This window comes from Phycodurus eques, chromosome 10 (assembly GCF_024500275.1).
Source record: "Phycodurus eques isolate BA_2022a chromosome 10, UOR_Pequ_1.1, whole genome shotgun sequence".
Taxonomy (NCBI): Eukaryota; Metazoa; Chordata; class Actinopteri; order Syngnathiformes; family Syngnathidae; genus Phycodurus; species Phycodurus eques.
The window spans coordinates 22,075,260-22,090,320 of NC_084534.1; the positions used below are offsets into that span (position 1 = coordinate 22,075,260).

The 15,061-nt window shown below is 38.4% G+C and overlaps 2 protein-coding genes across 2 annotated transcripts; both read right to left on the reverse strand.

Annotated features, from left to right (window-relative positions):
- Window positions 1-136: 136 nt before the first annotated feature.
- Window positions 137-8,238, reverse strand: ccnd3 (cyclin D3). Its single transcript, XM_061688006.1, has 6 exons — window positions 8,197-8,238; window positions 6,805-7,014; window positions 6,519-6,734; window positions 4,865-5,027; window positions 1,937-2,070; window positions 137-585 (listed from the first exon to the last, which is right to left on the reverse strand). Exons 1-6 carry the CDS (start codon window positions 8,227-8,229, stop codon window positions 448-450), a joined length of 894 nt encoding a protein of 297 aa, XP_061543990.1. The 5' UTR covers window positions 8,230-8,238; the 3' UTR covers window positions 137-447.
- Window positions 8,239-9,386: 1,148 nt separating this feature from the next.
- bysl (bystin-like) lies at window positions 9,387-15,037 on the reverse strand. The gene is made up of 7 exons (XM_061688058.1): window positions 14,649-15,037; window positions 13,617-13,773; window positions 13,416-13,554; window positions 13,127-13,260; window positions 12,889-13,049; window positions 10,767-10,869; window positions 9,387-9,892 (listed from the first exon to the last, which is right to left on the reverse strand). The coding sequence occupies exons 1-7, from the start codon at window positions 14,905-14,907 to the stop codon at window positions 9,538-9,540; spliced, it is 1,308 nt and encodes a 435-aa protein (XP_061544042.1). The 5' UTR covers window positions 14,908-15,037; the 3' UTR covers window positions 9,387-9,537.
- Window positions 15,038-15,061: the final 24 nt, after the last annotated feature.

The window sequence follows — 15,061 nt, forward strand, 5'->3', positions numbered from 1 at the left end:
TGGGATAAGGGCATCAATAAAAATTGAAAAAAATACCTAAATGCTGCCTTATGTTGTCAGTCATTTACATTCGATCCTTTTATTGTAACAATGGAGTTGAAACCAAACACTTTGAGACTTCAAACATAAACGTCAAGCAATATAAAACATCACATTTAAAACTAAGATGTAAGCTTTCTGTCTGTAAGCTTTGTGTCCAATATAGTGTCTCATAACAAAAAAGGCATACAAATGAAAATGTGCAACAATTAATTAGTGTTTGAAAGCTTCTGCAATAACTTTGAAAATACCTAAAAACAATCTGCAACAGGATGGCCATTAGAAAATGAAAAACATTGCATCACATCTTTGTACTGTCGCAACCCATTTTAGTGATATCACTACACTCTGAATTAAGTATTGTGTGAGCAAAAAGACATTCAGGCCTGCTATATTCGCACTTTCATGTCATGGCAGGGAGGGGGTTTCCACCTGGCTATCACTGGCGTCACTGACCTCTGATCTGCAAACAGCAGCTTGGAAAGGGGAAGGCAGGATGAACTCCAGTGCACTCTGAAGCTGGCTGTAGCAGAGGAGGATGGAGTCCTGGCCGAGGTGGAACACAAAAGAACAAGGGTTCAACAGCAGACCACAGACAGACAACATGATCACTGATCAATATTACATTGTGCACTTGCTGTTTGTTGTCTGCTTGAGCTGGACACAATAAAAAGTTGCTGCTATTATGGATGGAGGAAACTCGATGTTTGTATGCCCGAGTTTTTGTATGATTCAGTTTTTGTTTTTTTTGGTTCCCCCTAAAAGATTTGGTCACAGTTTTGGTACATCTGCTTGGTTTTCAAAAAGTTGAAAATGGTCCGTACCTAACTCATTCAGCTGGCTCTATCTCATAACTCTGCCACTCATTTTTTTGGAATCGAGCACCCACACAAAGCCTCCAACGCGCATGCGCAACTGAGTGTTTTCTTGGAGGGCTTTGGAACATGTCATCATGCCGCATTGCATCATGGAGGTATATTTTGATTCCTACATGGACATGCCCAATCTTGGCGTTTCCTCTGTCTGTACTTCTGTTAGCTTCATTTCTCGTCAGCCGAATTTATGTATGTTGAGATGTTGCAGCACCTCCTCTTGAGTGAGCAACACTGAGCGCCACCTCGCAGGTTCATTGGAAGCATTTCAAAAGTTTTTTTGTGTTTACTATGACTTTTCAATAAGCCACTATGGGGCCAAAGAAAGTTCTTTGATAATGAAGACAAGAAACACGACAGAATTCAAGAAATAACTTGTAGCAAAGAAAATAGAGGATTTCCCTTCCAAACAATAACCTTTTCTCCATCTCCTCACGAGGGTCGCGGGCGCGTTGGAGCCAATCCCAGCTGTCATCGGGCAGGAGGCGGGGTACACCCTGAACTGGTTGCCAGCCAATCGCAGGGCACACACAAACAACCATTCGCACCCACATTCACACCTACGGGCAATTTAGAGTCTCCAATTCATGCATGTTTTTGGGATGTGGGAGGAAACCGGAGAAAACCCACGCAGGCACAGGGAGAACATGCAAACTCCACACAGGCGGGGCCGGGGATTGAACCCGGGTCCTCAGAACTGCGAGGCTGACGCAGTTCCTCTTGCCTTCTTGCAAACATCAAGGCTTTAATAAAGGTAAATGTGATGTTAAATCTTCAGTTTTCCAGTTAATTAGTCTTTCACCAATATATTTATATCACATTGATTTCTGTGTGTTAAACTATAACTATTCTCTCTAAAATGTATTTATTTAAAATATTTTTGGGTACCTGGAATGGATTAATTGGATTTACCTATGGAAAATATTGCTTTAGTTTTTGTACGATTCGGTTTTAGTCAGACATTTTGGCACCGAAAACCGAGGTGCCTCTGCAGTTGAAAGTGAAACTGTAAACACGATCCTTACCAGATCAATGACCAGGAAATTGGCCAGAAACTTGAGCAGGTAATCAGGGGAGTCCACCAATTTGAGCTCCTGTGTTGCAGTGCTCACACAGGCACAGGCAAGGGTGGAGGGCAAAAAGTCAGAACACTTCAACTCTGCGAATAAATTAATTGAAAAAATTTATAAAAACACAAATAAGAAAACTCAGTCAAGCAAAGACCATAGTTAAATAACGTGTAAGTGTTGAGTCAAGTAGCATTTTAGTTACAGTATAACTGGTAACATACAACCAATGCTCAGCAAAGATGATGATCAACATTGATCATAAATTTTTTTTTTAAATAACGAGAAAAAAAACCAATTATGAGCTGTTTTATCTTATCGCTTAATACCGCCATTTAACTTACGCCAACCACATTTACAGGCATTTTCTATGGGTACAAAATACAGAAGCCATGTAAGAATACAATTTCAAAAGGCAGAAGTCGTTTGTTTTGTACACATGTACAGTAGATGACAACAATTGGCTTAATCATAATATGCATTCCTTATTAAACAGAATGAAAACATATTCATTGTTTTCCTGGTCACCAATATTCATTCATTCAATCAAGCATCGGCTAAAAGTCACAAACAGGCTAAGTGAAGGCAAAATAAGTTTTTTGTTGTTGTTGTTTTAATTAACTTTGTACAGGGCACACCACAGGTACAATATAAAAATAATTTGGAGATTTGTTTTCCTTGCTAGAATGGCTTGCCTGCATCTTAGAAAAGGGCCACATTATTGTATCACAAGGATACTGTCTTCGTTTTTATTTGTTTGTGTTTTCATTAAGTTTGTGTCAGTGGGCCATTATTGTATGCTATTGCCCATTAGTATTTTAAATAATAGTTTATTCTTCTGCTTTTAGTGTTTTATGCATTTAATGTTTCGTCTTTATTACTTCTTGTATATGCATTACTGCCACATTGAGTTCTATTCCTCATTTGTGGTATGCACATACTCATGGGAATATACTCGTTCATTGTCGTTCAATACTGAGTAATATATTTTTATGTTAATACAGTTCAATAATTGTAATTCCCTTTACCACAGTCACTTCTTCTATCGTGCTGTTAAGTCTATTGCAGTTCCCTAATAACATTTAGGGCAGTAAGCAGAAGAGGGCAGACAAAAATGAGGGATGCCGCCATTGTCGACACGCCGTGTTGGATAGAGAAAGCACTTTAAAATCTGTAATTTCCTAAAACATGGCAATCTGACGCCTCGCCTCAGGGAGGAGAAGTGCCGAGACACCAAGTCCGTCATTCAATCTTTTCTCGCACACCTTTGTGAATGGGTCACAATGTCATAACTTTTTTGGGGGTTTAAATGTCACAGGTCTAAAGCGGCCTGGTTGTCTCCCTGGGACCTGTCGCCTGGGGCAGTACCACAGAGCTTCGTGAGAAGCGTGGGCTGAATAGAGGACAGCGGTCATTCACTGCACACAATACTGAATTACACAAACTCAGCTCTCTGTCTCCTAAATGAACTGCTGACACGACACAATCAAACTTATAGCTGCATTGTGTCCACTGTTCCCATTGGTGAGAGTCACTTACTGTAATTTCCACAGTTAACGCTCAATTTGGGAATGACAAAAATAACAGGCGAGCACAGCATTCTGCCAAGGCAGAGCGATCTTAATTTTATGATCAACACCAAATTTTACAATTTTAAAGATACCAAATCTGCATTTGGTCTGGATGATTTGCTGATTTTTATGAAATTAAGGCAAATGTTGAACAACGCACACACTGTACGATCACATACCCAGCAAGGTAAAGCCTGAAGTCAATATTAAATGTATATTAAACGTGTGACAAGTGGATGGATGGCTAGAAACAGTGTAATAAAATAATTTGTAAAAAAACATTAACAAGAATAGAGCAGTGCTTTTAATCTGGATTTTAAAATGTTTACATTTTGAGAAAGCTGTATTGGATATTTTATTTTTTGCCAAATAACAGCTAAATTCTACTTCCCAATGTTTAGTTTTGCACTATGGGCACAATCAGACAAGCTGAGTTAATATCTTATTTCACTGAATGGTAACTACCTGGCTCGCCACAGCTCCACCTGCTTTTGTTCGGGGCAGTTCATTTTTCGCTTCTAAATAGTTGCACCTCATTAGTTGTAGGGAAACTGCACTAACCGCACCTCATTAGTTGCATCAATCTGAATGAGCCACACTAACAAAAAAAATGGAACATCGTCATGTGGCTGTAAGGAGATTTTATTTAAAAGGAGACTGAAGGCAGCAAGAAAATGGAGCGCTGCATCAAAGTAGATACTGTGGCACTAATGCACTGCAACAGGGTAAGATAATGTGTGTGTGTTTTTTTTAGTTTTATTTCTAGCTGTGTACAATCTTCAGAAGTTACAATGATGATCAGGCGATGATGAATCTGCTCAACCATTGAGCAGCCACTTTATGTCAAGCATATGGTGACTAAGAACTCTGGCTGACCTAGTAGTATCTGCTTGGTTTGTAATCATTCAACATATCAGTGAGGAACTCTGGGCCTAAAGTATTAAGTGCTTTGTAGACCACATGAAAATTGATTCAGTAACTTGGCCCGAGTGTCATGTGCTCGATTTGCCCTAGTTAGAACTCTAGCAGCAGTGAGCTGCGGCTATTTTGTGCTCTTTTGGGGGAGTATTGTAGTAGCTAACCTTCCTGGAGATGACGGCATGGTCCAACCTTCCACAAAGTTAAATATTTACCTAAGTAAGGAGGAAAACAAAAGCGATCAAGATATCCGTGCAGGATGTAATGGTATAATTTGTTGAAACGCAAGGGGTGAAATGTCAAACAATAAAAAATATTAGTTGGCACTGTGGTCTTAGGAGCACACAATTCATATTGACATTTGGCGGATTTTATGTAACTTAGTTATGCAACTCACCGATGGCTGCCAGTGCGACGTAGGAGTGGACATGTCGGCGCACGTTGGGAAGGTGCTCGGCCCTGAGAAAGGAGAGCGCATGAAGAATCGGCTCCAGGAAGTCAGAAGGGAGCACGGCGGCCAGACACCAGCCTAACCTGGACAACACTGACACTTCCAACTGCTGCAAAACACACACACACACACACACACACGCACACGGGTCAATATGACTACAAAGTGCTTTTGGTGTCCTCATCAAAATCACTGTCATCATGAAAATGTGGCAGAATAATGTAACTCTGAGGTTTTATTATAAAGTAAGTAGCCAACATCACACGTACCAGTACAATTAAGTCTCCTAAAATCTGTTTCCTTCAATTTATACAATGTTTTTTCACTGGATGTATATGGTTTTATCATGTCCCACTCTGCTCACGAGTATAATAGGTTGCTCAATGATTATAAATCATCTTTTGCATGGTTTTATTGCCCACAACATGTTATTTGATAGAAATTAGTCATTTTGATCATGAATATACTATTTTCATAATCATATTGAACATTTTGTTGGTAACTGCCAGATGATTCACCATGTCTATGTGATTGGCACAGCTTCCAAATTTATGACTGCCCGCAAACCCTCTATATAAATGCCTGTTGTGGCCTGTTTAACCAAAGGGTTATTTAAGATATCATATTAGGGAGTTAAAGAGATAAATGATCCAGTTTATTGAGAAAAAAACAAACACTGGAGGAATGTTTGTGTAGCTCAAATAGGTTTTTCTGCTGTTCTGTCTTATCAACCTTCAGACCCTTGTGACAAGTTGGTAAACACTGCTAGTTTACCATCCTAGCACTTATTTTGGTGACAACAGGTCACGGTGGACTGTTTCAGTCATTAAGGTTGAATTTTATAGACCAGTATTAAATAAAGTGTGTTTGTAATAGTTTATAATAGTTAATTGTAATAGTAGTAATTGTAGAAGCGACATGCTGAGACACACCTTTTAGTGCTACAACCGCAATAATAAACATATTATTGAATTAAAATCTGTCTACTGTCAAGTAAGATGGACCACTGTTACATTTTTACATTTATTTGTGCAAGGGCGGGGCATGGGCCAAAGAAGGAACTCATTCAAATGGATCCATGATTATCCCCACATTTCAACTTGTATTAACACTGCATATATCTTATTGACACACTTCAGACATATACAGCAGGTTCATATTTATAATAGTGTATAATCTGACTCAAATTAGGATTGCTGGATGGATGGATGGATGGATGGATGGATGGATTCTATTTTAGTGGTTAACATGTCTGACTCAGTTCTGAGGTGGTCATGGCTCCGGCCTTCCTGTGTGCATGTTCTCCCCGTGCGTGGGTTTTCTCCAAGTACTCCTGCTTCTTCCCACATTCCAAAAACATGCATGCTAGGATAACTGAAGACTTTAAATTGCCCATAGGTGTAAATGTGAATGGTTGTTTGTCTATATGTGTCTTGCAATTGGCTGGCGACCCAATGTACTCTGCTTCTCGCACAAAGTCAGCTAGGATGGGCTCCAGCTCATCCTTTTTCCTAATGAGGACAAGCGGTATAGAAAATGGATGGATGGAAGTCTGGATGGATGAAATGACCACAGATTGTATAGCCCAGGAGACATTTACCAGGATGCCTGGCAGTGAAATTGAGAAGTTTGTGTAGATGCAGAGCTTGCTTGCTGTCAGAGGAACAATCTCTCTCATCTTGGAGGCCAGCAACATGGTGACAACACCTAAAAGCTGCATCTTGGAATCTTGCACAACATGGCGGCTCAGGTAAGAGTCCAAGTAGTGGACTGCCAGCGGGAACACCTCCTCCTCACATTTCTGCTCCTCACATACCTGGAAGAAAGCATATTACTTTACCACCACAGAATCAGTTTTAAAAATCACAAATAAATTGTTATAATACTTGGAACATCCAGGTGACCAGTGTCCTCCTCATGTGGGGCTGGATGTTCTGCTGGATTCCAGGCAAGTGAGAAGACACCCAGCTAGTGGTGCCCTCCTCCAGGGCTTTCAGGTTCAGGACAGTCCGGAAATCACCAACGAATGCCAGGTCACGGCCCGCCCGTACAACCACCTCATAATCATGCACCAGTTCAGGGACACAATAGTTCTCCTTGGATAAATTAATTACACCAAATCCCCGCAAAAAAAATAAAATTAGCAAATAGGTCTTGAAATGCACGTCTCTTTAACAGACTTTGCACATTGCCTATGAATGAATGTGGATGGATGTTTGGTGGTTGTCGGAGGGGCCACAGGCAGATATTGGCAGCCACGCTTCCGTCAGATGGCCCCAGGGCGGCTGCGGCAACTACACAAGTAGTTTACCACCACGAGGGTGTGAATGTGGAGTGAATTTAAAAAAAAAAAGCGCAATATAAAATGTGTACATTATTAAAATTATTAATATTTATACTTAGTTTTTACACATCTCTTAAATTAGAGGTCATTTGAGCGAGAATTAGCTACGTCATTAGACCACGAAATTATGTCAATTTTGTTTGGAACACTGTATATAAAATGGTGGATGGACAAGTGGTGCTCTGACAACTGGTCCTCAAAAGTGCATACCTCGGACAACTGGTCCTCAGAAATGTGGACAACTGGTTAGTCGAAATAAATTTTACAAACTTTTTTTTGTTGTTTAACAAATTCAACAACTTACGTTTCCGTAAACACATTTAACAACTAACTTCTTTCAACAAAAAAAACAATAAATTTAACAACTTGTTTTTAATGAACGTAACAGCTAATCTATTTTCTCTGAAAAACAAAACTTTAAATTGCTAAGAAATCAATTTTCATTAGAAGTAACAGATAAATGTTTAACACTTTATTACAAATCATAGGGAAATGTATCACAATGTTTGTGTGAAAAGAAGTTTTTGAGCAAGGTTAGTGCACATTTGTTAATCAAAATTATAACTTTAGTGGTTAACATGTTTCATTTCATTTCAAATTTCTATTGAAAATATGACATTTTATAAAAATGTTGTCGTAAAGCAATAAATTAAAAGCTTCTTTGAATCCTACCTGAGGACTAGATGCCTACCCAGGGTGGTCTTTGAGGACAAGTTGTCCGACAATCATATAAAATTGACTTGTAGCAACAGTTAGCCTAGCACCCATTTAGTTTAGCTGCTAGTGAGTTTGCGTTTTCTTCTATAATATCGCTGTAAATACTAGCTCAACTTATTTTACTCTCTTTAAAATTCTCGAAGCATATTTAAATCATAAAGAATGCAGACAGTACCGTATTTTATGGAGTCGACTTATTCCGAATGGCAAAACTCACCGTGCTAACAGGTGAGGAACCCACCGAAGACATTTTCGTACGTAAACGTTAGCATTCTAATGATGGCTGCAACTATTAATCGGTAAAATCGATACAAATCGATTATTAAAGGTGTTGCCAACAAATGTCATTATTGATTCAATGTGTCTCGCGATTATGACATCACTCGCTGCGTCGCTCACTTATGAAGTTAACTACCCGTTCCATATTTGTAGCGCTAAACCAATCAATACTGTGAATTTGGATGGTGTTAGATGATAGCATTTGGGTGAAATTTATCTATGTTCAACTGCTGATTAAAAAGAACCAAAAAGGGAGAACTAAACCCCCCCACCACCACCCATGAAAGAAGAGCTTAATCTTTCGTTTGATAGGTTCCATGTTTAAATAGCCATAGAACACCACATTCTGTAGGCCTTGGAAGATCAGTCAAAATCCTCTAAAACAGTTGGCAAGATGGAGTTGGTCTGTCAGAAAACAACTGGTAGTGAAAGAGTGAAGTTGATCACCTGATAAGATGAATAAAAGATATACAAATAAATGTAGCTGAGATTTGAAATAAAAATAGATGTAGTTGAGACATGAATACAAAGGTATTAAAAGGATACCAGTAAACGAGTGTAAAATATGAACAGAGCAACTGTCACTGAATGTTTTGCTCGAGAAAAACTGATTTGCTGAGGTTTGGCATGAGGGCAAAAAGTGTTTTATTGGCAGCACAGTGATAAGTGGTTAGTTCATCTGCCTCACCGTTATTAGGTTAAGGGTTATAATCTCTTCTCTGGCCTCCCTTTGTGGAGTTTGCATGTTGTCCTCGTGCTTGCCGTGCTCCCACGTTCCACAAACATGCATGTCGATTTCAGCGAAGACTCCAAATTGTCCATGTGTGTGAACGTGAGTGTGAATAGTAGTCAATACAAGTGCTTAGGAGAGAAATAAGGGATCTCTACGCCCAACATTTAGTGATTCAATTTGTTTTTAATCAAAATTGCTGCTTCGAAATGTATTCGTCAAACACATGCAAAGATTTACAGCATTTCTGTGCAGTGCGGGGACAAGCTTGTGTTTGACAACATTTATCGGCACTGATGTGCTTTTTATATATATATATATATATATATATATATATATATATATATATATATATATATATATATATATATATATATATATATATATATATACCAAACAGTCCTATTTGAAACACTTATGATGTACTGTGTTCAACTGATTTTTCATGGGGCAAAAAATGTAAGTACTAACATTTTACCCCATGCTAAACAAATCATGATTTTTTTTTTTTTTAACTCAGAAAAAGAGCACACCTGAAACAAAGAATTTTCAGTCCATATCGATGGTAACGGGTATCCCGATTTCAATATCCCGCGACTCAGAGTTCTGCAGTTCTCTGCGGATCTCCGCTGAGATCTGAGGGTGGTTTTGTATCTTGAGCAGCTCCAGTAGCGCCGTCTTCTGTTCGGAGGCCAGGTCAGCCTTGTAGCGCTGAGCCAGCGTGAGTAGACTCTGATGCCAGAGCACAGGAAGCACTCGCTTTTCGCTGCGGAAGGACAGGAAGTGAGCCACCAAGGCATCTAGTACACGGAAAGGCAGGGCGTATTTCTTGTCGAGCAACAGACGCAGGAAAATGCTGTTGGCGCCGTTGTACTCCATCTCTGCCAACTTAAGCATCGTGGCGCTGAAAGGTTAAAAAAAAAAAAAAAAAAAAAAAAAAAAGATGCATGTTATGCAATCTTCCACTGCATGAAAACTGACCCCTAGTACCTTATAGCATATAGCAATTTGTTTATTGTATAATTCAAAAACTACAGTGGTACCTTTAAAGTAAAATACCCCTGGAGTCATTGAAACTGACCAAAAACCTCTGGAAAATATTCCTCTAAACTCCCAAAAATCATGCATGAATAGTACAGGATAGTGCTACACAGAAGACTGTCATTACAAAGCCGAAAGGTTAAGCAGAGCTGCAGTATTGGCACAGATTATCATTAGCTAACTGTCTAACCAGCATTTGCTTCTGATAACTGGCACACAATCGAATGAACAAAATAGTTGCTGGATGCTTTTTTTTATTATTATTAAGTAGTGAGTAGCCAGTTCTGCTTTGCAAGAGCGCTTTATCTTCTTTTTGAGGTGTGACATAATCCAAACTTTGGACATTCTCTGTCTTTTACAGACTGCTTCATCCTGGCGTGCCACCAATGTGCCAATTTATTTCTACACGTACCGATGCGTGTATCCACAGTTAACATTATATATAAAAAAAAAGATCCATGCAAAGCTTCGAGGAAGATATTTTGCATTGACCTTTTTTTGTAATTGAAGTATTTGAGTTATTTGATTAATTGTTTCAGCTCTAGTAGTTTGTGAAACTTATAACACATTTGCACCCCAAAGCTATTTGAATTCATTTGAGGGCCATTGTCGTCGACAGTAGTGATGATTGTGCAATACCGCGTAGTGTAATACCATAGCTGACACAGTAGAAGGCTATCAAGTGGCACATTTATGGGTGAGACTATGGTGTTTGTCTGAGGAGAGACAATGCTCACCTGGAGTGGAGCACAGGAAGAGAACACTTTGTAAGGATGCTTCCGATGATGATGGCCTCCCGGAGCGTGCACGTCCCAGATTCACAAAGAGGTATCAGTATACCTGTGGGACAAAGAAAAGATTCAATACTTTAAAGAGTTTTCATGCAGTGTCTCTCTATGGAAAAAAATATATTGTAGGAACTTAATTCAAACGTGCTTGGTTTGAGTGCAGATTTTCCTTTAAAAGCATACATTTGAATACTGCACATGATTAAAATGTATTCCTGAAATATGACTTTGATTATGTGGTGTTTTTTTTTTTTTTAAAGCTTAAAAAATAAGTGCATATCTTTTTTACAATGGCAATAAATTCCAACGGCTGGGTCAACAGCCATGTAGAACACCCCTGTTCCAATTTGTACACTGTTGACAAGGTTATAGAAGTCAGGTCAAAGAGACATTATGGAGTTTGGGCACAGTTAATACTTATTGATGCTTTTCCCAAGGTTAGCATTACACATCTGTAAATCCTCATTTTATATGGTTGTTTATGATTCATTTTTTATAGTTGGTGTAGTTAACAAAGACGATGGTGGTTCTGAACCTATTGCAATATACTACAAATATGAAAGTGTATTGACTATTGTTGAATATAATGGAGTTAAATTTTTAATAAATGTTTTTGTGTTTATTTAGGTAAGTAAACCAAACTTCTTTATTAATAAATTTTACATATTTATCTCCATGCCCCATAAAACTTTCAATCTAATTAATACAAATGAATAAATAAAATGTCCTTATGAGTACCAATTGTTAGTAGTTTTTAGTAATTATCCTTACCATAGACGAAAACATTCAGTAAGGCTCATTGATGTCAGTCGAGGGCAAGTATGTTTTGTTACGCAACACTGCCACCACGTGGACATACTACACCGTGGGGGTTTAAAAATGAGGGTCACTGGAAAATTGCACATATTCAATTATGGCATAACCTATAACCGTGATGTATACAATTGGTGTGAGTGGACTTTGTGAACAACAACAACAACAAAAAAGATCCATAGCAGAAATAATTTTGTTTTTTTAAACCTACAGTTTTAACTACCCTGCTGAGAAAGCTGAATATAACAACACATGGTCAAAAGTACAGTGCCAATAAAGGAACTTCATTAGTAATATGTAAATATTGTATTTTCAAACATATAGAATGATGTAAGTGGACAAAAACTTCAATAAAACAGATCATATGTGTTTTTAATCAATTACAATACATACACAAGGAAAACAGCCTTCTATAATATTTTACTTCATAACATATCATTATAAATAGAATGTAAAAAAAATAATAATGTTTGTGCATCATGATTAATTCATTATGACTGTGCAGCTACTTCTAGTGTGTGGACCTTGGCCACTTGGGGAAAGTATCATACAGACATACATGGAGATGGTCACAAATAAGTTTGCAATGAGCTGTTGTAATATTCGTGTTTTTTCACAGAGCATAAAGAAAATATGCAAGCATAGTTATATTCAGGATTTTACGTAAGTGGTGCGCATGCGGAACTGTAAATATTAAATGCGCACCTGGTTCGATTTCATCAGTGCGCTTTTGCGTACCACCGAGCATTTCGAACAACTTGTTCAAACAAAACAGTCTTTTGAGTGAACATACGGAATAGAATCACTTTTTAACTGCCACGCTGAAACAATTTAGAGGCAATACTGTTCTTTAAAAAAAAAAAAAAAAAAAAAATCCTAAAATGGCACTTTAACATCAGGTGTGATTAATTCTGGCTAGAGATATTTTCTGTTAGTTTTTCTACTGTTTTGTATTAAAAACGAAATTAAATGCATTTTTCCAGAATTAACAATATTCCGGTCTGTGTCAATTATTTGATTCAGTCGTCCACTAAAATGTATTTAAATTAAACCATGTTCCTTTTAGGACAAATATTGTTATACGATTAAAATGCAATGGATGGATATTAATTCATTCCATATCCTCTCATTAATTAGATTTTTTTTTTTCAAGTCCCACACCTAATTATTAACTTGGTAAAGGTTGAATTATTAATGCAGCTCTTGTATTCGATGTCATTCGCAGTGTATGGTTTTGATTAAACAGTGAACATCTCACCTTTAAACCAGGCCCCTGGTTTAAACAAGGCCTTCTTCAGAGCACTATAAAGATGAAAGTTGAGTCTCTTGTATTCGGCAATATCATCCCGAACTCTGGGCAACAATACCAAGTTGTAAAATCTCTGGGCCATTCGCTCTTTCAGATTGGATGAGAAGATTCTACAACAAAAGCAAATAAAGATAGTGAAACGGGTCGTTCTGAAGAAAACTTCATTCACGTTCTACATGGAACTGACCTCGTCGCTTGATACATGGCAGCTGCCGTCCATGTCTCAGGCTCAGTCAAATAGAGGACCTGCTCCCAGTTTGAAAGCGCTGGTATTATTTTAAAAGCCTTTGGCAACTTTCCACTGCGATATTTTGACAGGACCTGAAGTAAAAGTAACACACGCATTAAAAATGTGTGGCTGGAATTCCCTCAGGCCGCCAAAGGTATTTGCATGAGAATAAATTCTAGATTCTCATTATTTCTTGTAGCTGTATTTTTCGGGGTGGGTGCGTGTGTCTAATTTAAAGACGATTCACCTTTTTGACACCTCTGTACACTTCTACTATCCTGGGGTCGAGTTGTTGCATTGGACAGCCAGACACTTCTGACATCACTGTTCCCACTTCAGTCTGTTTCTCAGTTATCTTCTCCATTATTATATCAGCAAGGGTGCGCCTGCAAGAAAACAACACAAATCAAGCATTTGTTTTTATAATTCTGTGTGATCATTTACATACCTCAATGGCGGGTTCTTATTCATGAACATCTCAATGGCTTTCTCGTCATCAGGGTCGACCACAACTTCAGTGTCACACACAGGGTCGGCGTCACCACCGCCAGCTGCTCCCAGCGCTGGCCACTCCTCATCTGAATCTGCATCCTGAGATGAGGAACCTGAATAATAAATTTAAGGGGGTGGACTCAGTGTTAAGAGTCACCTCTTGCTTTACACCTGCAACATTCATTTGTGAGTGACACAGGACAAAAATATAATACCAACAAAAATAGAAAAAATGCAGATAAATGTAGGTTATGATACAACCACAATCTATAAATCACAAAACAGTTTAAGTCCTGCATACATGAATGAAATGCTAATGGAATATAAACCCAGAAGGGCTCTGAGATCGACAGACTCAGGTCAAATAGTAGAGCACAGAGTCCAAAGCAAACACGATGAAGCAGCATTTAGCTATTATGCTGCACACAAATGGAATAAGTTGCCAACAGAAGTGACGTGACGTCAGTGTGCATGTTTTTAAATCCAGGTTAAAAACTTCTTTTTCCCCATGCTTTTTAGAGCATTTCCACTTTTAAATGATATTTCTTGCACTGTATGCTGTTTTAATTTTATTTTATTATTTTTTTGTTTATAAGCTGTTTTTCTTTGTTTTTAATCATGTAAATCACATTGAGTTACCTTGTGTATGAAATGCGGTATATAAATACATTTGCTTTGCTATCGCTTAGTCATGTCAAATCGTCATTATAAGCTACTTTTCATTTTCTGTAGGCTAGTTTTACTATCATTGAAGCACGTGTGGACAACAAAGTGTCGTGCAATATGAACAGAGAAACTTTTAGACCATCTGTACATTATGTAGTACATTACAAAATTAGGACATTTTATTGGGAAACAAATAAATTATGAAATGCTAGGCAAACTTAAAAAAACAAAACTCCAAGTGCCCTCGGTACACCAAACTCCACTAACAAATCTGTTAATTTTCGTCTTTTCTATGTAGTTGCATGTACTATACCTGTCTTACCGAGAACAGTGACGGGGGCTTTCTTCTTCTCCGGCGCCAGGCCATATTCGCACTGGAGTTCCTCTTGTTGAATCCTGGCTTGCTTCAAGATCTTCCTGGAGAGACGTTCGTCCACGTACCTGTCCTCGCTCTCAATCCGATCGTCCCTGCTCTTCGTCCGGCTTTTGCCTCGGAACGTATCGGCCTGTAGCATCTGGTCAACCAGAGTGTCCGACTCACCTCGCTTCTCACCTCCTTTAGATTTTCTCACTTTCGGCATGACTGCAGTTGGTTTAGTCTGTATCAAAAACGTTCATATACTCTTTCGCGTGTGTTGACTAATGTGCAAATCGTCTCAATATTGTAAACAGAAGTTTAGCGAAACACGTGCAAGGGTCTTGTATAGCGGAAGTAACGTCAATTACGTCACATGC

Excerpts from the sequence above, each read along its gene's own strand:
- ccnd3 (XM_061688006.1), bottom strand. The coding sequence starts at position 8,229 with ATGTCTTCGGTGGGTTCCTCACCTGTTAGCACG. Across the intron at positions 6,735-6,804 it reads TGGTCACCTGGATGTTCCAA|GTATGTGAGGAGCAGAAATG; the intron begins GTATTATAACAA and ends GCTTTCTTCCAG. Across the intron at positions 2,071-4,864 it reads CGTCGCACTGGCAGCCATCG|AGTTGAAGTGTTCTGACTTT; the intron begins GTGAGTTGCATA and ends ATTTATTCGCAG.
- bysl (XM_061688058.1), bottom strand. The coding sequence starts at position 14,907 with ATGCCGAAAGTGAGAAAATCTAAAGGAGGTGAGAAGCGAGGTGAGTCG. Across the intron at positions 13,555-13,616 it reads AATAAGAACCCGCCATTGAG|GCGCACCCTTGCTGATATAA; the intron begins GTATGTAAATGA and ends GTTTTCTTGCAG. Across the intron at positions 13,050-13,126 it reads GCCATGTATCAAGCGACGAG|AATCTTCTCATCCAATCTGA; the intron begins GTCAGTTCCATG and ends CTTTTGTTGTAG.